Here is a 24,243-nt window from a genome sequence, read left to right as displayed (position 1 = left end):
TCCAACACGCTACAGCAAGATGACCCATAATGATGCATATATGAGACTAATGAAAAGTTTTTTTTTGGTAGAATACATTGTTCAAGTCTGGTAAATAAATAAAGCTATAATAATCTAACGTAGCCCATACAAAAGACCCAAATTCTGAAGAAAATGGATCCCTTGGCTACCGAGTAAGACTTGAAAAACATCTACTGCAGCCACCAACGCTAACTCCGCTTCAGACTTCTCCATCAATCTTCACTAGCCTTGAAAACAATGGATCTAGGTAGAAAGCGGGAGAAAGCAGCAAAACTAGAGAACATTCAGAGACTAAAACCATGCCGGATGAACCGGAAACGGGCTTGGCAAAGGGGACTAGAACAATGCCCACCTCTATGACTGCCAGCCATTGAAGATCCAATTGGCTTCACACTGCACAACACGAAATCCAACAGCAACATGTAGATCTTCCCATAAATCTAACTAAAAGCACTAAAACCTCATTCAAAGGAGGGGTACTTGGGCTCCAAAAGGGAGACTGAAGAAAACTAGAAGAAAAGCAAAAAAAAGACAACTAAAAAACTAAAGAAAAGGCACTAACTAAAAAGAGGGCAGGGGGAGGGTTGACAGCACTGCCAGTTGGACCTCCCCTAGGAACTGCACTAAAACTGCTCTTTTAGAGAGAAGTTAAAGATAAGGGTTTAGAGAGAGAAATGGAGAGAGGATATTAAGGGGTTTTTAACCTAATGAAAAGATTGATGGTTTAGAATAATGGAAGAGGCCATATTCTTGGTTTTTGTTCGCATAGCTAATTTTGATGTTTATTGCCTTGTATTATTATCATTGATTAATATTATAGTACAAAACTAATAAATTAATAATAATGATATTTTATTTAAAAAAATAATAATAATGATATTTTATTATTGGCTTAGCGCTTGTTATAGTAAATTAAGACAATGTCACACCGTCTATGTTGTAAGAACAAGTCTTCAAGGAAATTTTATGAATTCTAATAAATAACTGGCGAGGATTGTATGCATGCATGTCTGTGTATGATCACAGACCTTGCAATCGGCCTCCATTTTTAGTTGGGTTTAGGCTCTTTCTTAGGCCTGGCCAGGATTGATTCTACTCTTGCATCATATAGGATTCAACTTGAATTAAACTTTAGATAGGTTTGGGTCAATAGTTCATTGAACCAAAACAATTTATTGAACCAGAATGATTTTAAACTGAATTATAGAGAAGCCAGCTAGAGGCTCCCCTCATGAGACTGAGCAGGAATGAGGTCTTCAATACAAATTATTGATTCTGGCAAAGCAAATCAAAATTTTTTTTAAAAAATTATAACAAATTTAAAGAGTGACACGTATACCAAGTTTTTTTAAAATTAAAATTGAAACTATAAAAACCAAGAGTAAAATTATTTTTAAACCGAATTAAAATCGATCGAAATCAATTAGAAAGTAGAATTTAACCGAAACAGGACTGGTCTAGCCCAATCGTATTGGTCACTGCCCAGTTAAGATCTGAGCAGTCTCACTTCGTGGCTAGTATCCAACCCCAAAATGCACTGATGTAGACCCGTGATCTTGGCAACCTCTCGAACTATCTACTAACCCACGCGTGAGTATAATAAAATTTTCGATTTAAAAGTGAATTAATTAACTAATAATTGAAGAAAATAGTTGCGTCCATCTTGGCTACTTGAAGCAACGAATATACATTTGATGAGCTGCAACTATAAAGAAATCGGAAAAGGAACTTGTCTAGTTCTCTTTATTCTTGGCTTGATTGAAAATTTGAAATTTGAAGCTTCTAGTAAAAGGCATAGAGTGGAAAGGACTCACGGGATAAACTCAGGTTTTATGCTTTTACGTGCCCTTCTACAGTTGTGCTTTCCGGCTTCTCTTGATCATGTGATAGTCAGACTCATACATCGAATTGACGATGGAGTTGTTCGCTCTTTCTCGTAAGAAGCAAGCTTAATTTATTCTTATTGTTAAATTATTAGCTTAAATGATTATTTGGAGTTCTTATAATTATATTAGGAGAAAACAGTTTATTATTATTAACTGGAGTAAGAACGTAAGAGTTCACAATTGATTAAAAAAAGAATCTAATAATATAATTAAATTGACGGGCTTTTCTAGTTTAACATTAAACCATATCATTTTAACTTGGTTTTTTCAATTTAATTTTCTGATTTATTCGATTTGATTTTGATTATAATATTTTTAAAATTTTAATTTTTTTATTTGATTCAGTTTTTTTAATTACAAAATTAAAAAATAATCAATCAATTTATTATTTTATAATCAATTTTTATTGATTATAGGGACTTTTATGAAATATATAATAAGTAATTTTTAAAATTATAATAAATTCAAAAAAAATAATATAAAATTTTTTTAAAAAAATTTAATAAAATAATTCAAACCAATAAATCAAACAGAAACAAATTAAAAGTTTTTTATTCCATTCAATTTAACTTCTACTTTTATTTAATTCGATTAATTAATACTAGTTTTTAGAGAATTTTGAGTTGCTTCAGTTTAATTCAGAACCCAATCAACCAATGTTAATTTCCAATTAACGTTTGTGTTCCTATTTAGGAATATAAAGTGGTTTTGCTCTTCCCAGAAAAGCATATTAAGCTTGCTTACACTCCCAAGCAATGATGTTGCATATATAATAATAATAATAATAATAATAATAATAATAATAATAATAAATAACGTTGCTTTCTTCAAAACTAGAAAAGTTTCGCAGAATCACAGGCCACTTGCTGGCTCCTACAAGAGACCTAATGTATGCATATATCAAATCCAAATTCTTTTGAATTTGGATCTCCAGCCATGATCACCTCCACCCCTTCTTCTGACGCCCATATCGATGTCCAATTCTCCGATCGACGTGTGATGACTTCGACATTACCTGATCAGAACAATGATGCTAATGTCCCTTTGTTACTTCAACCATCATATGCAAGATCAAAATCCCTACTTTTTGATGAGCTACGCAATTTTCGAATAAGCCTCAAATGGTGTGCCCTTGATCATTCCTCTTGCATAGGAAAATTCATATCATACTTGGCATCCACATTCTTTTCCATTGTTGTACCCATCATAAGCTGCCTCTCTATTAAAGTCCCATCCGATAACCCCATATCTTTCAACAAACTGGTGCAGTTTCCTGAGTCTGGCTTGGCTCTAATAGCTTTCTTGACCCTATCCCGTTTTTTCAGAAAATATGGTCTTCGCCAGCTCTTGTTCCTGGATGGGCTACAAGACGATTCTTTGTTCGTGAGACGTGGATACTCCCGGGAGCTTGATAAGGCTTTTCGACTCCTCGCATGCATTTTACTGCCATCTTTTTTGGTGGAACTTGCACACAAAATCATCTTATTCTCCACAGTGAAAATATCATTACCTTTCCTGATCAGTTCAGGTGTCCCGTTGAATTCTATCATGTTTGTGTTGGTGTTGGCATCGTGGGTTTACAGGACAGGTGTTTTCCTGTTGGTCTGCGTTCTGTTTCGGCTGACTTGTGAGCTTCAGATACTTAGATTTGAAGGGCTTCATAAGTTGTTCGAGGGATGCGAATCGGATGCTGGTGTCATATTCAGGGAGCATCTTAGGATAAAGAAACAGTTGTCTGTTACCAGCCACAGATACCGATTCTTTATCATTGCTTGTTTGGTTGCCATTTCCATTAGTCAATTGGGAGCATTGTTGCTGGTTCTGGCATTCAAGTCGGACAAAACTTTCATCAATTCAGGAGACCTTGTGGTAAGTAATTTGTTTTTACTAAATTTGTCTAAACGAATGTGCAATTGTGGAAGATAACAAAAGGGTTTACGCCAAATTATATCATCATCATAAAAAATTATATTATGGGAGAATGCAGATTTGTTCAGTGGTTCAGTTAAGTGGATTCTTCTTATGCTTATTGGGAGCAGCTAGAATCACACATAGAGCTCAAGGCATCGTGTCCGTAGCAACTAGATGGCATATGATCGTTACATCTGCATCCGCCAGATCAGACCAAGGGAAATGCCTTGTCCCGGAGGCCGATGGGATTCTTGTATCCAACACTGCTGATACTGATGCCAATTTGTCGGACATTTTAGTGTCAGATTCTTCACAGGATCCATCTTCCTTCCAAACCAGGCAGGCTTTTGGTAAGTATTATAAATCAGATACTTTGGTGTCAATTTACTCTTGCATTTGTTAATTGCACATTACACTAATGTTTTCTGTGCAGTGGCATATTTGCAACACAACAATGGAGGAATCACACTATTCGGATTTGCACTTGATCGAGGATTGCTTCACACACTCTTTGCGTTTGAGTTCTCTTTGGTGATGTGGATTCTGAGCAAAGTGGTGGTTCTGTCTTGAACAATTTCCTTTCGCAAGTCCTGTTTCCTTAAATAAATAAAACTTACAGTACAAAAAGGGAAGACGTAAACCAAATTCATAATGTAGCATCTTATGTAATTACAAATCTATATGTATATTCACACAAATGACGAATTATTCATATGTTCAAATATAATCTATAATTTTTATATTTATAAATACGCATATAAACAATAAAAATTATTATATACCCCTTAAAACAGGTTCATGAAAGATTCTGAATGTGGGTTTTGATAAAAGAAAAAAAAAAAGTTTGTGAGTTATATTTCATGGTAGTAAAAAGTAACTGCATTGCTTGCCATGTAATCCAATTAAGAAATATTTTATGATTTTTGGATTTTTATCTTGTAATTTAAAAATCTACCAAAAAAGGAATAAATTTGAGTGAGAAAACCTGAAATATTAGGCTCTGCAATTAAGTAGCTACTGTATTATATCATTGTTAATTTTGATGGGTTGAACCATTTAAGATTTAATTATTTTTATTGTCCTCAATTACTTATCAATAATTTTTTATTAGTGATGTAGCCTGCCCAATAGTCAAATAGTTCGGTCAAATAGTCAAATGATTCAATCATAAGGTCAAGAGACTCGATCAAATTGTTAAATGATCAATGGTTCAATGAACAGTCAAAAAGCCCAATCAAAAGGTCAAGAGATTTAGTCAAGTGTTCAAGAAGTTCGGTCAAGGTGGTCGAGCATTAGATGGCTTGGTTATCCAACCAAGCAATAACCATTCGAATGATAGCCAGGTTTAACATAACGGCTCGGTTAGTTCGGAAAACTAACCAATGAAAATCATGTGCTGATGATAGATGTACTACCAAGAATCTTGAGATTACAACCGAACAATATGAAATTCTCAGCGACCACCTTCAGTGGTCATTGAACTTTAGTTTACAAATATCAAACAGCACCACCAGTCAAGTATGCTTACTTGACTCAATTGATTACAACAATCTACTCTCATTATTCTTACTTTCTTTACGCAAATCATTGATTTGAGTGTCGAAGTGGATGGCCATAAACTATCGACCTTACTATTATCATTATCAAGTTGGTCAAAAGAGCTCATGGTAACATCAATGATCAAGTTAGTCAAAAGAGCTCATGGTAGCATCAATTAGATCATTATTGCAAAAGAATATCCCATAAGAAACGTAGGATGCATTTTTTTTTTAATTTTATTCATTTAAGAACTCTTTAAAACACACCTTAGATATATGATTCTAATTTAATTTAAAAAATCTGAAGCTTTTTTTAATCCAATCCAATCAAGAGAGAGATGTGGACGTTGAATCTGATCTAACCAATCAATATAGTTGTTTGTTTGAAGGGCAACTGTTCTCTCTCCTCTCCTCTTCTTTTTTTTTTTTTCCTTCCTTTAGATCTCTTCCTTGGATGACCACTAGCGAGTTTCTCATAGATGGCTACCCTATATCAATTTTTTTTATTTGTTTCATTTTTTTTTGGTTATTTTTTTTAATAAACCTATAATATTAGCCCTACAATCATAATCTAATTACGAATTCAACTCAATTTATGAAATAATCCTCTATTCTATTATGGAATATTTCTCTTACTCTGTAGAGGAAAATTTATGTATTCTATTTCATGAAAGAATTAATACAAATATATGCAAGTTGTTCATAACTAATTAAGAAAGCAAATCTCTAAAGTTGAGCTATACAATCAACTATACTATGAATACATCATTTGTAACACCCCTCACCCGTCTACAGTATAGCCGAGCAGGGCATGTCACACAGTGTGTCGGAGCACCTTACTTTATTTTATTTCACTTAAGTTCTTGATTTATTTATTCAAAAATCTCTAGGTAAGGTTTAGGCCATTTACGCTGTTTATTAAAATTTGATTAAGGAGGTATTCCAAAAATTTGTACCGAAAATCCGGCAGAGTGCCGGCTAAAATTAACAAAGTTGTTCTTCTAACCTGTAAAAGAACAATTCTAATATATTTTTACAATTCAATCTCAACACAATGTCATATATTCCCAGTATTCTCAATCTCAATCTCATTTATATTCAAACTCAACTCATATATCAAAATTCTTAATTTCATTAATGTATCTAATTTGCAACTAATTGCATAAATTCACAGTCTACATATTATACAAATTAATTACATCACATACTTATTCAATACAATTTCTTAATTTGCATTACAACATAAGAAACATTTATAATATACAAAATACATAATATGCTTAATGTGAGCTCTATCTATATGCATTGCCGAGGAGGTGACAACCTTGAACACTTCTGACACTTCTGTAGATCTGGACTCCAAAAATCCTAGTCAAATGTTCACTGGGTTTTATCTTCAGTACCTGCGCGATGAAAAAAATCCATTGCGCTAAGCATTGCTACTTAGTGGTGCAATAATATAATAAAGAAATAATATACAAATAAAGATAGAAAGAAAACAGAGTTCAGATAATTAAGATATATAATTAATTTAATACCGTTCGAAATTTCTAATACTAACCATCCTTTATCCTACTATATTCTTCTTTGGAGGTGCTTAGTTCATAAGTTTACAGTAGTGATGTACAATATCAAAAATAATCTAAATATTAAGTCTATGCTTATATTATTATGTAAGTCGCATTTGTAATGTTTATTTAAGTTATAATTCTTTTACTAATCTAATTTATTTCAGGTCTTCTTACTCATTTATTTAATTTCTAATATTTTTAATTGCTAATATTCTTAACTTATTTCAATAAATTTTTCTGCCCAAGTAACCTATGACAGGCTGACCAAACTAGATAACTGGTGCTGGGCACTAGACACTGCAGTGTTTTGGGCCGTCATACCATGGGACACGTAAGCTCAGAACGTCAACCATGTATGCAATCAATATAGCAAAAAGGCCATGTTAACAGATACAGAAAAATAGATACAGAACATCAATGACGTATGCAATCAATATGGCTAAAAAGCCATGCTAACAGATAAACTGATAATCGGGCATACAAGCCCCAAAATTATAGGCATAAAACCTTACGCAGTACTGCTCAAACGATACCCTATTGACATGCCAATCTGTCCAATCTGACGCATGTGTCTAGGCAATACATGGGCATAAAAATACCATTAAACATTAATATATATTAAACTATCATTATTTAATTATAAGTTCAATTACAATTTATCACAATTGATTCTGTTCCTGATGGGAACACAGATTTTTAAATCACAAATATCATCATAATGATCACAATTCACATCAGTTGTCCTGAAGTACCATTGTACTCAAAGCATTTTTGTGTCATTATGTTTACTATTCACATTACTAGTCAAACATAAATGTTGACTTTTTCACCCTTAATAGATGTGTTAGTTCTAATTGCACTATGATCCCACATTTTGAGTTTAACACTTGTTGGCATCAATTGTCAATCTTAATTTAAGACTCATTATATGTTATTTCAGATTTTATGGCCAATGTTTACTGTTCCATTGGACCAATGCTACAGTGAGAATTGAGCAAAGTTCTCTTCATCAAATTGTTTCTTATTGTGCCTTCTTTAATTCCCTTTTTGTATCACTCCATTTGGATTTGTATAACTCAAGTTATGGTCAAATAACCATAACTAGGTCAATTCTGGATTTTTAGTTTCCTTACTAGGCAATTTTGGTTATGGACTTTACCAATTTCTTTGAATAGCTTGTAGTAATATTTAGGCCTAGTATTCTTCATAGGATATATTGCCCTATGTCTTATGGTCAATAAAAAATTTTAGTTACAATTTTTCAAGTATTGTAGGGTAACTATAGCCACATTATTGGACTGGACTTAAAAGTCCTATTTCACAAGTTTCCAATTTAGGTAAGTAACTTTGACCTATAATTAAAGCTTCTTACATTCATAATGTGAGGAGGGTGTCTAAAATAAAGTTTTAGCTCTACTTCTTACCTTTCCATAATGGTATGGCTCATTTCAATTGAAGTTCTCTAAAGGTAGATATGCTTAAAACAATATTCTGGATTCATTGGTCTCTTATACATTTTCCTGATTTTTTATGCCAACTTAATCAAGCTAATTGACCTAGTTCCCTTAATTTCTGGGTTTTCGTTCAAATACCAATTTTGTAGTTTTATGTCTTATTAAAATTTTGGCATGGATTTCATGTTATTTGAGGTTCTATAGACCAAGATATGGTCTTTTTATCAAAACTGGACAGATTGCACATGTATGGCAAAATCTGGGCAGTTTTGGTACTGAACAGTTTTGATAACCCAACTTGGGCAAGTAATTTGACTTGGTTAATGACATTTCTGAGCTTTGTGTCCTTCACAAAAGTTGTAACTTTATATCTAAGCTTTCCAATGGTATAAAATTCAGGCTATTTGGACTTGTCTACAATGAGATATGGCCAATTGAATAAACCTTGTTCATTTGGTCAAAATTCTAGGTTCACAATTATCAATCCGAATTATGTCAATTTTTAGCTCACTTTTTAGGTAAAATTTTGGCATATCTTCTACACGAAAATTGGTCCACTTTAGGTCTAGTTTTACCTCCAATTGGTCTCATACCAATTGGGGCCACACAACTTCACTTATGGCTCAAAATACACACTGCCTCAACAATTACTCAACTTGCACACAAATTGCACTTCCAATTTTTATTCTCTAACTCTCAAACTCCACATTAACATTCATGGCACTTCTAATTATCATCAATCAAACCTCAATTTGATCAAATTTCCAGTAATTACACAAGTCTCCAATAATCAATTCAAAACCCTAATTTAAATTATCAATCTCCAACATATACATACAATTAAGTTCTAATACATGTAATCACCTTAATCAACCTCACTAATCATCATTTACATGTAAGAATTAAACAAACTCCTAAGCTTTTCATGGCTACCAAATTCATGGCTCCCCAAATACTCATCAATTTTCTCAATTTTTTTTAGCAAATCAACTCACCCCAAGATCAAAACAAGAATTAATGAAGAAAAATGGAAAGATTAAGCACTCAACTTTAACCAAGGATTTCCCACGCTTGTAAATCTTCACCAAATCCCTTTCTTTTTGCTGCCAATATCCTTCCCAAGATGTGAGGACCAAGTTTAATGAAGTGAGCCTTGAGTTTTAGGTTGAAAATGGTGGGTTTGGAGAGCTTGCATGGAAGAGCTCTAATGGAGGATTTGGGAGAATTCAAATTCGGCAAATGTGGAGAGGAAGATGAAGATGAGTGAGTTAGTGGAGGTATGTGTCATCTTATGGCTATTTATATGCCCACTAATTTAGGTTTAATTAATTTAGTAATCAAAGTTTTCATTATTTCAAATTATACCCCTCATTTTTCCTTAATTGCATTTCACATATGATTTCATTTTTTATGGGATTTTCAAAATTTTAATATCACTTATTTTAATGGATATTTAGGTTAAAAGTCAATTCTAGGTGTCAAATGACCAAAATGCCCCTCTTCGGGTTATATTTCAAATTTTTCAGTAACACCGATTTAATTCCTGAGCCGATCATTTCTTAAATTTTTGTTTTCGTCTGTACCGATTCACTAAATTTTCTTTGACATTTTCAATGTCAATTGTACCTCAATAGACTTTTAATTATGTCTCGAAAATATTTCTTAGAGTTTCCAGCGGTCCTGGGGTCGATAACTATCTTCGCCGTGACTTCCCAGTGCAGTCATCCATCGCTACAGTTCCTGCTTGTTTAACCTAGTTACATTTCATCTCTTTTATTTTTTCTTAATTTTTCTTGTATTTTCTTATTATGTATTCCATCATTTTATATCTCTTCACTATCATTTAAGTGTAGTTTCAGGCATTCTGACTGTCCGAACAGACATTAGTCGTCAGAATAGTAGAACGTACGGACTACCTACGGTGGTGTTGCATCATTAATAAGGAACATATGGTTTACTTTCCTTAAAACTCAAGTTGGAGCATAAATGTTAATTATGCCAATTTGTCATAGATATAGTCAACTCGAACTTCATTCAAGTTTTAGTAAAGTTATCTTCGAATTGATCTGTAGTTTTAACATATGGCCTATGAATATAAGCTTTTCTTGAATCTTGTCATGAACAAAATGGCAATTAATCTCAATATGCTTGATTCATTTGTGAAACACTAGGTTATAAGCTATATGAAGAATAGTATGATTATCATATTATAACTTAGTCGGCAATGAAAAATTAAAACCAACTTCATTCAATAATTGATATATCCACATTATCTTACACACAGATTGTGTCATGGCTCTATACTCAAATTCTTCACTAGATTGAGAGATTATATTTTGCTTCTTACTCCTCCAAGACACAAAATATCCTCTAACAAAAGCACAATGTCCAATAGCAGATCTTCTATAAACCTTAGATCTTGCCCAATCCACATATGAAAGGCATTCAATATTAGAACGTTTATGATTTGAATCTCCCTTCAAGTAGTAAAAGATTCAATGACTAACTATTGATGAAGAGACTAACTATTTACAACACTAATTTAAGTATGCAACGTCATAATGAGTCACTGTAAAATGGTTCAATTTATCACAGTTTTCTATACTTCTCAAGATCTTTAAATAATTTACTATCTTCTTTCATGAATTTTAAATTGGGGGCTATAGATGCAATACGCAACTTAATACTAAATTTTCAAACTTTTCTTAACAAGCCAAAAATATAATTTTTTACGAGAGAAAAATATATTTTTTACACATTATCATCTTAATACTTAATAAATACTTTAGCATTCTTAAATTCTATTTTAGATGTGAGGAAAAGACTTTAGAAATAAAATGGTTGCAGTGTCATTTCTAATAATAACAATATTATCAACCTATACCACTAATAAGATTAATTTTAATTATAAATTAAATAAGTGTGTAATAATAATAATAATAATAAGGAGAAAAATGAAAAACCCATATTTTATTTCATTTTTTATTTTCTTTTTGTTGGAGACAACAAATAGGCTTGTGGAGGAAGTCAGCTTCTCAGGCAAACAGAAAAATAAAAACCCTCTTCGGACTTCTGCTTTGCTTCCCTGATCTGCATTTTATATCCTTTTTCTTTAGATTGAATTAGAAAATATCTTTAGCAAGCTAATGGATCTCAAGGCTCCTCACTCTATGGGTACTACTATTATCGGCGTCACCTATGACGGCGGCGTCGTCCTGGGTGCCGACTCTCGCACCAGCACTGGTATTCTCTCTTAGCTCTCTCGCTATTCCTTTTTTAGTTTTTGCCCTGATAATGCTTCGATCAAATAGTTGAAGAGAAGGACTCTTTTAATCGCTATTACTTTTAGGGATGTATGTCGCAAATAGGGCTTCGGACAAAATTACTCAGCTCACTGATAATGTCTACGTTTGTCGTTCTGGATCGGTATTCTTTCCATCTCTCTACTTCAACTTATATTCAATTTCTCTGTCTTCTTCTACACTGTGCTTCCTAGGGTTTCATATTTCATACTCTCTTCTTTTGCAGGCTGCAGATTCCCAAATTGTGTCCGACTATGTTCGTTACTTTCTTCATCAGCACACGTGAGCCTTTTTTTTTTCTTCTTTTTCTTGTTAATTTTTTTTGTTGGCAACCTGTGATGTGTGATAATTTTTCAATTGTTCATCAATCTTGCGCTCTGTTTGTTGTCTCTGTTTTTTATTTCTTTTTTTGTTTCTTTTTTTTTTAACCATAAACTATCAAAATGGTGGAATTCAATTGAATTCATTTCTATTTATTTAAGTGATAGGCACAGATGTCCTGCTTTCTTCTTCCGTTGTCCTAAGTCTAATTTGATTTCATATCCAACATTCTTATGTGTTTGTAATTGTATTGGTTTAGTTAATATTGGAATTTTCCACTCCAGCGTTCCTTTTCTTGATATTTTTGCTTTTTTTTTTTTCTTCTCATTCATCAATTATCTTTTGTACAGAATACAGTTAGGTCAGCCCGCAACTGTCAAAGTTGCTGCTAATCTGGTCAGGCTGCTATCTTATAACAATAAGGTTTGTGCTTGCTTTGCTGATGGATGAGAGAGAGAGAGAGAGAGAGAGAGAGAGAAAGAGAATGGAGAGGAAGGATGGGAGCAAGTTTTTATTTTGGTTTTCTTGTTATGCATTATTGCTTCAGAGAATTCTCAAGATTTGAGTTTCCGTGTTCATGTTTGGCTTTTTGTAAATTTCTCGATTTTGCAGAACATGCTAGAAACTGGCCTAATTGTTGGTGGATGGGACAAATATGAAGGTGGTAAAATTTATGGAGTTCCTCTCGGTGGAACAATAATAGAGCAGCCTTTTGCTATTGGAGGTTTATATTTCCCTTCTCTATTCTTGAATTAGAGCCTTAAGTCTTAGCCCACATAAAGCTTAAAGTTTCATACGTGTATGAGGCCCTTTATGAATGAGAGATGGTGCGTTTTAATTTGATGTTGTAGGTTAATTACAATTGACATTCGCTGTACTTTTTTTTTTTTTGGTTGCAAAGTTATTGTTTGGAGAGTTATTTCCTCTTGGTTTGTCAATATATATATATATATATTTCATCCTAATGAGTAAAATATGATTTGGATCCAGAATCGCTTGGCGTAGGATTGAATTGGGGCAACTTGAAATTTATCGGCCCTGGTTCTCTCCGAATATGTAGCCCTAAACCTGGTGTATAGGGGGAAACAGATCCATATAGCAGATCTCACTGCTTGTGAATTTAGGCTGTGTTTGGTTTTAATGTGCTCCTTTTTAGGGGTGAGTAGAATTCGTTTCAAACTGAAAAAACCTACCAAACTGATTTAATTTGGAAATTTGGTTCAGTTTTTTAAATAATCTGGTTCATTTCGGTTTTTAATTTTATAATTTTTGGTTTATTTAGTTTAGTTTTGAAAGAAAAAATTTCAGAAAAAATGAATCGATTTAGATAAAATTAGTGGACTTTGTAGTGTAGGGACTATGGACTACTTATAGCCTAGTGGTTGACAAAGGTAATGTAAAAACTGTGGGTACTAAGATCGATTCCGCCCATCAACAAATTTTTTTTGTTCTATCTTTTTAGAACTACCACTACTCTCAACCATCCATTTCATATGATCTCAACTGTTTAAGTTACGATATATATGCATCTTTATTTCGCTAACCCTAGCCTCCCTTCACTTCTCATTTCCTCCCTTCATACTCTTCTCTTTTCTACTATCTTCTCTTCCCTATGCAAAGGGGAAAAAAACCCTTAGAATTATTCTCCTCTGCCATATCCTCTATTTTTCTTTGTGCAATCCCACGGCCTATCTTCCCTGTCCAAAGAAAGAGCACAAAAAATCCCAATTCTTGCAGCTTGTAAATGCTGGTTTTTTTTTTTCTTTCTTATTGAGTTTACTGCTTTTTTGTTCTTTGGAAGTTTCTGTGGTTTCTTTTGGATATTGCTTTTTTATTCACTCAACTCAACTAAGATTTTATTCCAAGAATTTGGGGTCGGTTATGTGGATTCTCTTTCTCCATTTGAAATGATTTTGGGTTAAATCATCGGAAATGTGTAATGTTTCTAGGTTATGTTGTATTACTCTCCTCTAAGTTAGTTTAGGTCTACCCCTTATTTTCTTTCTATCCCCTAACCTAATGTGCTCTATTTGTCTGACTGGAGTCTTCGTGTGTCCACGCTTCACATGACCAACCACTTCAATCTCCATTTTCTCAACTTATCCTCAATTTGCACCACTTCTACATTTTCTCTAATACTCTCATTGCGGACTTTATCTAGTCTAATATGACCACTCATCCACCTTAACATTCTCATCTCCGCAACTCTTATCTTAGACACATACAACTCCTTCAGTGCCCAACACTCACTACCATAGAACATAGCTGGTCATATGGTTGTACGGTAAAATTTTCCTTTCAACTCATTAGGAGTCTTGCGATCACATAAAACTCCCGTGACACTTCTTTACTTCAACCATCCGGCTTTAATCTTATAACTAATATCCTCCTCACATCCCCCATCTACTTGAAGGATTGAGCCAAGATATTTAAAGTGATTACTTTGGGACAGTACCACTCCATCCAAACTAACTCTTTCTCTATCAGCAATTCGCCCTTCACTGATGTATTCTGTCTTCGTTCTGCTTAACTTAAAATCCTTTGACTCTAAAGTACTTCTCCAAAGCTTTAGAGTACTTCTCTAAAGCTCTAGTTTTCTATTAACTCCTTCTCGCATCTCATCTGTTAGAACTATATCATCTGCAAACATCATGCACCAAGGGATACTCTCTTGTATATGTTTTGTCAATTCATCTAAATTAATGTAAAAAGGTAAGGGCTTACAGCTGAACCTTGGTATAATCCAATTGAGATAGGAAAATTTCTTGTGTCCCCTTTCACTGTGCGCATAATAGTAGTTGCTGCTTCATACATATCTTTCAACACTTGTATGTACCTAATAGATACCCTCTTTTGTTCTAACACTCTCTATAAGACATCTCTTGGAACATTATCATAAGCTTTCTCCAAATCGATAAAAATCATGTGTAGATCTTTCTTCACATTTCTATATTTCTTCATCAAGCTTCTAATGAGAAAGATCGCTTCCATAGTTGAACGACCAGGCATGAAGCCAAATTGATTGGGAGAGATAGAAGTGTCATGACGTTGTTGATGTTCCACAACTCTCTCCCACAATTTCATAGTATGGCTCATGAGTTTAATTCCCCTATAATTTGAGCAACTCTGCATGTCTCCCTTATTTTTAAAAAGAGGTACTAAAATACTTATCCATTCATCAGGAATTTTCTTTTAGTTTAGAATCTTGTTAAACAATTTAGTTAACAATGCCACTCCCATATCTCCCAAACACTTTCACACTTCAATTGGTATTCTATCGAGTTCACAGGCTTTATTCACTTTCATTCTCTTAAGTACTTCCTTTACTTCTAAAGATCTAATCCTTCTAGTATAATTTACATCAGTGTTATTAAAGGCGTGAGAGGCGCCCAGGTGAGGCGCTAGGCGAGGCGCCCCTCCGCCGCCTCGACTGGGTCGCCTCTCTTGGCACCAGAAGAGTCGACGCCTCAGGTTGGTGAGGCGAGGCATGAGGCAGGCGAGAGGCGTCGCCTCTTTCAAGCACAGAAGAACCCCTTTTTTTTTTAAATAAAAAATATAAAACCCTAAAGATTTACCTGTTGCCGACAAAAAAGAAAATAGAGCTGCATCAACTCCAGGAGTGCGTCAGTGTCATCGATCCAGTATGTCTCTCTCTTTCTCTCTCATCTTCTTCTTCCTCCTGCTCTCTGTTTACATTATTTTGTTCCTACTCTGTTATCTTCTTCCTCCTCTCCCACTCTTTTCTTTGGAGCCTTGAGCATGCTTGATTTTCTTTTTTTCTTCTTTCCTTTTCCTTCTTCTTCTCCTCCTCCTCCTCCTCGGTTGGCTTCTTCCTCCTCTGTTAGCCTGTTATCTTGTCGGTATTTTCGATTCTGATTTGCAGCAGTTTTGCTTTTTTTTTTTTCCTTTCCTTCTCTTGGTTTGGTACTTTGGTTGTTTGGGTTTTATTAATTAATTAATTATTTATTTGCTATTAATTTAATTGTTTTACTTTTAATTTTTATTAATTATTTAAATTTTATGGATATTATTGAATTAATTATTTTACTTGTTAATTAGTTGATTATTTAACATGTGTATTGTTAAATTAATTATTTTACTTATTGATTGGTTGATTATTTAATATAGGTATTGTTAATTTAATGGTAATTAATTTATCTTTTACTTTTTATTTTTTTAGTTTAATTAGTTTTACTTTTAATCTTGTTAATTAGACATTAATTCTCATTAGTTATTTATTTTACATAGTAATTATTATTTTATTGTTAATTTGATAATTTAACTTTTTATTCTTATTAATTAATTAATATAAGTATTGTTAATTTATTTGTAATTAGTTTACTTTTTAATTGATATTCTTTTTAATTTAATTAGTTTTGCTTTTTATCTTGTTAATTAGTTATTTATTTTACATAAGAATTATTAATTTACTGTTATTTATCATCTATTTAAAAGTATGAATTTTTATTTTATAATTACACACACACATATATATAATTTAGGCAATTAAGGATATGACGCCTCGCTTCAAAAAGGCCCTCGCCTCGCCTCTCGCCTCTCGCCTAAAGCCATAGGGCACTCTATCGCCTTAGTGTCGCCTTTTGCCTTAATAACACTGATTCACATTCTTTTCTATTGCTTTGCAGTCTATATTCACGCTATTACTACTTTGACTGTTGTTAAAGAGATCATGAAAATAATTTCTCCATCTTTCTTTAATGTCCTCATCTTTCACTAACATTTTTCCTTCTTTATCCTTAATGCACTTAACTTGATTGAGATCTTGACATTTCTTTTCTTTTCTCCTTGCTAATCTATAAATATCTTTATCCCATTTTTTAGTTTCAAGTTTCTCATATAATTTTCAGAGGCCTGCGCTCTTGCTTAACTAACTGCCTTTTTTGTCTCTTTCTTTGCTATCTTGTGCTGTTCATATGTCTCATTATTATCATACTTAGGTAATTTCTAATACCATTTTCTCTTTCTCTTCACTGCCTTTTGTACTTCCTCATTCCACCACCATCTCTCTTTTGATGGTGGTCCATGTCCTCTAGACTCTCTAAGTACTTTTCTAGCTGCTTCTCTAATCTTTAATGCCATTCGTATTCACATATCATTGGCTTCCACACCCAGCTTTCATGCTTCGGACTCGAGAAGCTCATCTTTGAACTTCACTTGCTTTACTCCTTTGAACTCTCACCACCTTGTTCGAGTTACACTATTTCTTTTAACCTTACTTGAATTGTTCCTAAACTTGACATCTAAGACTACTAACCGATGTTGACTTGTTAAAGTCTCTCCTGGAATGACCTTGAAGTCTTTGCATAGAGCTCTATTTGTCTTCCTGGTTAAGAGGAAGTCAATTTGGCTTTTATGTTGTCCACTTTTAAAAGTCACTAAATGTGATTCTCTTTTTATAAAATAGGTATTTGCTAATATTAGGTCGTATACTATAGCAAAACCTATGATACTTTTTTCCTCCTTATTTCGGCTGCCAAACCAAAACCAAAACATAAACCTCCATGGACATTCTCATAACCTTGCTTATCACTTCCTACATGTCCATTCAAATCTCCATCGATAAAAACATTCTCTTCATTCGGTATGCTTTGCATTAGATCATCCATATCTTCCCAAAACTTTTGTTTACTCTCACTATCTAGTCCTATTTGTGGGGTATAAACACTAACTATATTTATTGTTTCTCCTTCTAGTAGTAGCTTTACTAGTATAATCCTATCTCCTACTATTTTCATAGCTATTACAGCATCTTTTAATGTCATGTCTATGATTATGCTCAATCCGTTCTTGTTCCTTTCCTTTCCGGTAAACCACAGTTTGTACCATGAATTATCCACTTCTTTATTTTTCTCTCCTACCCATTTAGTCTCCTAAATGCAAGCAATATTCACACTTCTTCTTTCCAAGGTATCCACAAGCTCCATTAATTTTCCTGTAAGTGATCCAACATTCCAAGTACCAACCTAAATTCTCCTCTTATCCTGTTCATTCCTAATTGATCTCCTTCTATGATATCTTCTATTGTTCTCTATACCTATCTTGTGTTCTGTACCATTATCTGTTCTAATATCTGTCCTATGAACTAATTTCTTTACCCACACCCATCCATGATGTGGAAATCCTTGCTCATTTAAACACCACGCCCGGGCGCCGGTATGGCGCGTCGCTTTTGGTGAACACCCTATGCCCTTGCATATTTCTCACTACACTTGGGTTTCGATGTAGCGTGTCGTAAGTTGAGAACGCCCCATCGTTTATATCATTTGAATCCATGTCTCCTTTTTTTATTCACTACTTATTCTTTATCCTTCAGATATGTAATCCTGTGGCTAGATCTGATTTGAATTTTTTTTTTAAAATTTATGGAGAAATTGTTTGTAATTTATGTTTATTTTATTATTGTTTTTAAGATTTTACTTATCAGATTTTAATCTTTGGCATAAAGGAGAGGGATTCATTTTCGTGGAGCTGAAATTTTCACAGTTCAAAACTGCACCAAACCAAAATTTTCTGTTTGATTCAGTGTAGTTCATTAATAAAATTGGTGTCAGTTCAGTTCTATATTCTGATGGTTCCAGTCTATTCAGTTTGACTGGCAACCAAACTGGCCAATAGCTCATCCCTTCTCCTTTTGTATGAGCAGAATTAATCTAAGAGTTAATTTTCTCAACTGCATGAATCTAATGTTTTATATTAATGACCTTTATGTACTCTCTACTTGTGCTTGTAATTTACTAAGACTTTGAAGCGAATGCTATCCTAATGCATGTTTGGGAAAGTCTGTTGTGGCCTCAACTTTATTAGTGTTTTCCAGAATTACCAATAAGCAACTAGTATATTAGTTACATTAGTTCTATGATTTTTTTTATTAAAATACTCCATTGAATTTTGGTAGTCTTTAATTGCCCAATACTTTACAACCTATGATTCTGTGCTTCTATTTAAAAACATAATTAATGAAAGTAAAATTCTCGGTGCATTATTCTTCCTTAGAATGCGGGAACTGTTGACATAATGATGGATTTTTCAGGATCTGGCTCCAGTTACTTGTATGGATTCTTTGATCAAGCATGGAAAGAAGGAATGACCAAGGATGAAGCTGAGGTATGTAGCTGTTGATGAATGCAAATGGAAAAATTGGTTAACACCCTGGAATAGATATTTGAGGAATGATCCTGGATGTTTATTGGACTGATACTCAGTGGTTATGGCTTGTGACATTGTACCTTTTCATAACCTTGTGCCACTATGAGGGTTAAGTTCAACTAGTGAAAGTGCATCTAAAATTTGTTAGCCTGTATTTCTTTTGTTTCTTTTTTGCTCCATGAAAGACAATCATGGTTTTTGAGGGAAGAACATGAGTTTTAGTGTTCCTTTGTTTGTATGAATCTGTTGGTTGCTAGCTAAGCAACAAAGAAAATAAATAAATAAATAATTTTGTGCTTAAGCGTTGATGGTGACGGTATTTGATTCTTTCTTGCAGCAATTAGTAGTAAAGGCAGTTTCCCTGGCCATGGCAAGAGATGGTGCTAGTGGTGGTGTTGTTCGCACGGTCATTGTGAGATTCACATAACTCTTAAACACTTGTTACTAAGCAATCTAGCAGGTTTCTTCTTTTCAACTCTAATCCTTGGTATATTATGCAAATTTTTGCAGATAAATTCGGAGGGAGTGACGAGAAACTTCTATCCTGGGGACAAACTTCCACTGTGGCATGAAGAGTTGGAGCCGCATAATTCATTGTTGGATATTATAAATGCTTCTGGTCCTGAGCCAATGCACATGTGATGAAGTGAAAGATGCCCTGCATATTTTAGTATTTCTATCTGTAGATTGACTGATACATTTATTTTTCTTTGTTGCCTGCACCCTACTTTGTCAGATGGGATTTTTAATGGTTTATGTTCATCTTTGAACTAGATGTGTTGTTTGGATAGATTATTTATAAGAGAAATACAATTTCTCCCTTAAAAAGAAAAAAGGATTATATCTTTATTTTTCATATGTCTATTATATTGTAGAACAGTTAAGTATTTAAACACCTATTGCACTATAATTTTTATTCATTTTTCGTCAATTTAGGGAGGAATGTTTTGATTTAAATGCAAAAGTTCTTTTTTTTCTCTCTTTTTTTTTTTTTTTTTTTCTCTCTCTCTCTCGTGTTCAAATAAAATAATTTAGAGAAATTAAAATTCTTTTCTTTTTCCGTCGCTCCATTCACCACTATCTAAACAAAAGTGATGGGTTTCAGGGTAAGGCGTGTGTGAGTTGGTGTTTTTTCTTTGTCTGGTTAAAGCTAAGCTGTCAACTGCCGAATTATTAGACTCTTCACGGTACAAAGGTAAGCGTGCATGGTAAATCAGCGAAATAGAACTAGAAATTTTTAGTAGCCAATATGGACCCATTAACAGTGGATCTTTTTTCCAGCGTGTCTGGCGTGAAATTGACATACTATAAACACAAATCTAAATCCAGAACATGTTTGATAGGATCTTTGGTCAGGGTAGTATTTGGGAGCAAACGCCCCCTTTTTCCTTCTCTTAACATTCAATCCATTGTGAGTATGCATGTATTTTTCCAGTTATATTTGACATAAAGAAACGAGGCATGAACGAAAGGGTTTGATTTTTTTTTTTTTAAATGCAGTTGGGTTATATATATAATTTAATAATTTTTAAATTAAATATTTATATTAAAATTTGTATAAAATTAAAATCGGTTGAAGTTATATTAATTATTTTTTTTATGTAAAAAAACTCTGAAGATTGAGCTGGTGCTAGCGTTGGGAGAAGAAATGTGGCGAGTTATGATTGGTGAAGCCATTTGATCATCTGGATATTTATAATTGTCAGAGGGAGAGAGAGAGAAGGAAAATAGGAAACGATGAATTCGTCATCATCAGCAGTTGTGGGAGTGAGTGGTGGCAGTGACGCTCACAGAGTCTTCGTGTACGGAAGCCTTCTGGCTGACGACGTCGTTCGCGTCTTACTCAACCGCGTCCCTCAATCCTCCTCTGGCATTCTCGACGGCTAGTCTGTTTCTCTCTCTCTCTCTATTTGCTTTTCATTTCTATTTTATGCATTCCTTTTTCAATTCAGTCCGATCTCTTCTTCGGATCTTATTTTAATTCATAAAAGTTTTGCAGTCATAGGTTTAGCATAAAAGGGCGTGTTTATCCCGCCATTCTTCCAGTCCAAAACAAGCAAGTCACCGGCAAGGTTTCTTTTCTCTTTTTTCTTTTGTACGTGTATCTCAAATTCTTTCAATTTCGATTGAATTTTTCTTTTACATCTCCTTCTTAAATTGTTAAATTCAAATTGAGTGCAGGTCCTCTTTGGCATCACTGATCTTGAATTAGATATTTTAGATACGTTCGAGGACGTTGAGTATGAAAGGACTACCGTTGACGTTTCCTTGATGGTATATTTGCTGTGATTTTTTCTCTTATTAGTTTCATCACATCATTTTACATTTACACTTTTCAATTTTGTTCTTTCAATTGTCCTTACTAGTCTCAAACTACCAAGCTTATGTGTTCCAATGGTGTTTTGCAGGATGGTTCTCACAAATTACGAGCACATACTTATGTTTGGGGAAACCAAAATGATCCCAATTTGTTTGGAGAGTGGGATTTCGAGGTATAGGGCTTTTTTGTTTTTTTTTTTTTTTTTAAACTGTGGAAAAGAAATGTGCTGCTCGTGTTTTTAGAAAAGTGGGAAAGACTTGTCTAGAACTCATCCATTATGGACCAAGACACAAATATATGGTTTCCACCCTACATGCTGTGTCTTAGGTCCAGATGAACCATCTTTAGCCAAGAATTTCCAAAATTGATAGAATAGCAAGCGTCAGCTAGGTTACAAATTCCAAGGTGAGTGCAGTAAGAGTACATTTTGGCTGTGTCAAAGCTTCTTATGGGCAAAACTAGTTTCCTGGTTATCAATCTCACATACTGATAAAGTAAGGAACATAAACCAACAGGAAATGAAATAGAGACACAGAGAAGAGTAATAAAACTTGTATTTAATTGGAAAATGACCAACAAGCTAGAACACTCTGATCACTCGATTACATTGTATCTCTCCAGTCACACTACTACTCAAATACTAAGTACTCTATAACAAATGGAACCAGGAGAATACTCCCGTCTAGCAGAGCTAGCCAGCCTAAGCTGAAAATCAGATGGAATTCTCGTTGCCCCCCTCTAGCTGCCTCATTTCCCTTATATATAACTTTTGTTTCTTCACTGCTGGCATTCTTCCCATGTGGATTAGGTTCCGCATTTTCCTCCTAGGCTCCTACTGATTTTCTGCTTCCGTAACCAATTCCAGCTGTGAGTTTCTGGAACCATCTTTGTTCTTATTCTATTCCTTCTATAGAAAATCCTCAATTGTCTTGGGCCATGAATTTCACTTATTGGGCCTTTAGCTGAGTTCCTATTACACACACTGCCAAATTTTCCTGCATCTGTGTTGGGTGAAATTAACTTTTTGTGATTTTTATCTTAAGCCTTGTTGGCAGCTAATATTACATTCAATCTCTTCACATATTCGTCTAGTCCAATTGTCTGGACTTTGAAGCCTCCTACCTAGAAATATTGTTTTGCTAGATCAGTTTTAAGTTATTTTCCTCCTGAATTCTGGGTCAGTCTGTCACTTGCGGGAGTGTTTGAGAATACAAATGATAAATCCTTGCACTTTCCTTGTATATTAGTTCTGCTGCAATCATAGGATTCTAGGAGAATGTAACTAGATCAAAGATTGTAGTGCTTCATTTCATGCCAAATGCAAGTAAGTACTTGCTTGTCAAGGCAGGCAGCCATTGAGATGCCTTCTGATCTGCTGAATATGGTCTTTTGTTGAATGGGAAGTGAATTATACATCAGTCACAGGGATCTTTCTTGGGACAAATATCTCCTATATATGACCTTATCATATCATTTTTGTTTGGTTATTTTTTCCTCTGCTTGATGCTCTCCTCTTCTGTGATGTATTTTACAAAAGCAATGGAAAAGAGCGCACATGAATGATTTTCTCAAGATGACTACTGGTTTTATGGAAGAACTGGAGCTGCCTGAATCAAAGCCTAGAGTAGCCACTTATGAATCCTTCTTTCAGCATGATGACAACAATTCCCCTATGCCTTAGTGGTGCCAATGCCATCATATTTTCTTTGGGTTATATAATGTATGTTTTTAACTGCATTTCAGAACTGTCATTCTGTCATTGATTTACATTCAATTTTTTAGCTTATCCCATCTTTAGAAAGCTTATAATGCCCCTATAAAGCATTCCATCATATTGATTTTTTATTTTTTGGGTTGGGGTAATTTACATTCTTTAGAAGTTATCTATTATCCCTTTTCACGAGAATATGCCTTAGGTGATCTGTACAGTGGATACATATGAATAAAATCAATCTATAAAAACTTTTGCTTCTCTTATGAGTTATGAATGTCTTGCTCAAGGGATCAATATTTCATCAACATAGAACGTAGGAGTTTTACGTGAACATGGACAACTTTTAACGATGCTTCTTGTCTTAAACCCCCTCTTGGACATGGATGCCGTCCAGGTTTGTATGGAAACTGACCTTATCAAAGTCAAATAAGAATCAGATTGAAACCCGTCAAATCCAGATTCAGGGGCTATTTGATTTAGCGGTTGAATGCAATAGAGCATAATGGATGAACTCTTTAAGAAGGCAACTAACAAATGATAACCTATCAGTTGCGGTGAGTTTTTTTTTTTTTTTTTTCTCCTCACAAATGTTCAACAATTTCATTTTCTTTGGCTTGCACTAACTCCACGTAAAGAATATTTGTTTCACATACTGATCCTAAAATAATTTCTGCAAAATAATTTTAATTATGTTGATTTATCTGGTTGAAATTCTAACTTTTTTCTGCTGTCATGCGTGTCAGCATAGGCTATTCATCTCCTACAAATAGGCTTTATAGTTTAGGGTTTTGTAAAATAATTTTATTTAAGGATAATTAATATTATTACTATATTTTTAAATTTAAATAATATATATTTTTGTTATATGTAGATATTATATTATTTAGATTATTTAATTTTTATTTATATACTTTAATAATAAAAAAATGATAATATTAATAAATTAATAATTATAAATTTATTTTAATAATAAAATATAATATAATTTTTACCATCAATCACGACAGCTAAATATAATTTTTCAAACATTAACATAAT

The 24,243-nt window shown here is 33.7% G+C and overlaps 3 protein-coding genes across 3 annotated transcripts; all 3 read left to right on the top strand.

The window, feature by feature from the left end:
- The first annotated feature begins 2,751 nt into the window (after window positions 1-2,751).
- Window positions 2,752-4,539, top strand: LOC110657301 (uncharacterized). The gene is made up of 3 exons (XM_021814455.2): window positions 2,752-3,776; window positions 3,895-4,168; window positions 4,252-4,539. The coding sequence occupies exons 1-3, from the start codon at window positions 2,799-2,801 to the stop codon at window positions 4,386-4,388; spliced, it is 1,389 nt and encodes a 462-aa protein (XP_021670147.2). The 5' UTR covers window positions 2,752-2,798; the 3' UTR covers window positions 4,389-4,539.
- Window positions 4,540-11,384: 6,845 nt separating this feature from the next.
- Window positions 11,385-20,020, top strand: LOC110657302 (proteasome subunit beta type-6). The gene is made up of 8 exons (XM_021814456.2): window positions 11,385-11,624; window positions 11,731-11,807; window positions 11,910-11,965; window positions 12,355-12,427; window positions 12,617-12,728; window positions 19,056-19,129; window positions 19,509-19,583; window positions 19,682-20,020. Exons 1-8 carry the CDS (start codon window positions 11,528-11,530, stop codon window positions 19,811-19,813), a joined length of 696 nt encoding a protein of 231 aa, XP_021670148.1. The 5' UTR covers window positions 11,385-11,527; the 3' UTR covers window positions 19,814-20,020.
- Window positions 20,021-20,430: 410 nt separating this feature from the next.
- On the top strand, window positions 20,431-23,463 carry LOC110657303 (AIG2-like protein D). Its single transcript, XM_021814457.2, has 6 exons — window positions 20,431-20,582; window positions 20,790-21,057; window positions 21,171-21,243; window positions 21,353-21,445; window positions 21,580-21,663; window positions 23,029-23,463. Exons 2-6 carry the CDS (start codon window positions 20,909-20,911, stop codon window positions 23,170-23,172), a joined length of 543 nt encoding a protein of 180 aa, XP_021670149.1. The 5' UTR covers window positions 20,431-20,582; window positions 20,790-20,908; the 3' UTR covers window positions 23,173-23,463.
- Window positions 23,464-24,243: the final 780 nt, after the last annotated feature.

Source organism: Hevea brasiliensis, chromosome 4, assembly GCF_030052815.1.
Source record: "Hevea brasiliensis isolate MT/VB/25A 57/8 chromosome 4, ASM3005281v1, whole genome shotgun sequence".
Classification (NCBI taxonomy): Eukaryota; Viridiplantae; Streptophyta; class Magnoliopsida; order Malpighiales; family Euphorbiaceae; genus Hevea; species Hevea brasiliensis.
This window is presented reverse-complemented; position numbering and strand designations above follow the sequence as displayed.

Coding starts and splice junctions, on each gene's coding strand:
- LOC110657301 (XM_021814455.2), top strand. CDS start 2,799: ATGCATATATCAAATCCAAATTCTTTTGAATTTGGATCTCCAGCCATG. Junction 3,777..3,894: donor TCAATTCAGGAGACCTTGTG/GTAAGTAATTTG, acceptor GGGAGAATGCAG/ATTTGTTCAGTGGTTCAGTT. Junction 4,169..4,251: donor CCAAACCAGGCAGGCTTTTG/GTAAGTATTATA, acceptor TTTTCTGTGCAG/TGGCATATTTGCAACACAAC.
- LOC110657302 (XM_021814456.2), top strand. CDS start 11,528: ATGGATCTCAAGGCTCCTCACTCTATGGGTACTACTATTATCGGCGTC. Junction 11,625..11,730: donor CGACTCTCGCACCAGCACTG/GTATTCTCTCTT, acceptor TATTACTTTTAG/GGATGTATGTCGCAAATAGG. Junction 12,729..19,055: donor GCAGCCTTTTGCTATTGGAG/GTTTATATTTCC, acceptor TGGATTTTTCAG/GATCTGGCTCCAGTTACTTG.
- LOC110657303 (XM_021814457.2), top strand. CDS start 20,909: ATGAATTCGTCATCATCAGCAGTTGTGGGAGTGAGTGGTGGCAGTGAC. Junction 21,446..21,579: donor CCGTTGACGTTTCCTTGATG/GTATATTTGCTG, acceptor GGTGTTTTGCAG/GATGGTTCTCACAAATTACG. Junction 21,664..23,028: donor TTGGAGAGTGGGATTTCGAG/GTATAGGGCTTT, acceptor ATTTTACAAAAG/CAATGGAAAAGAGCGCACAT.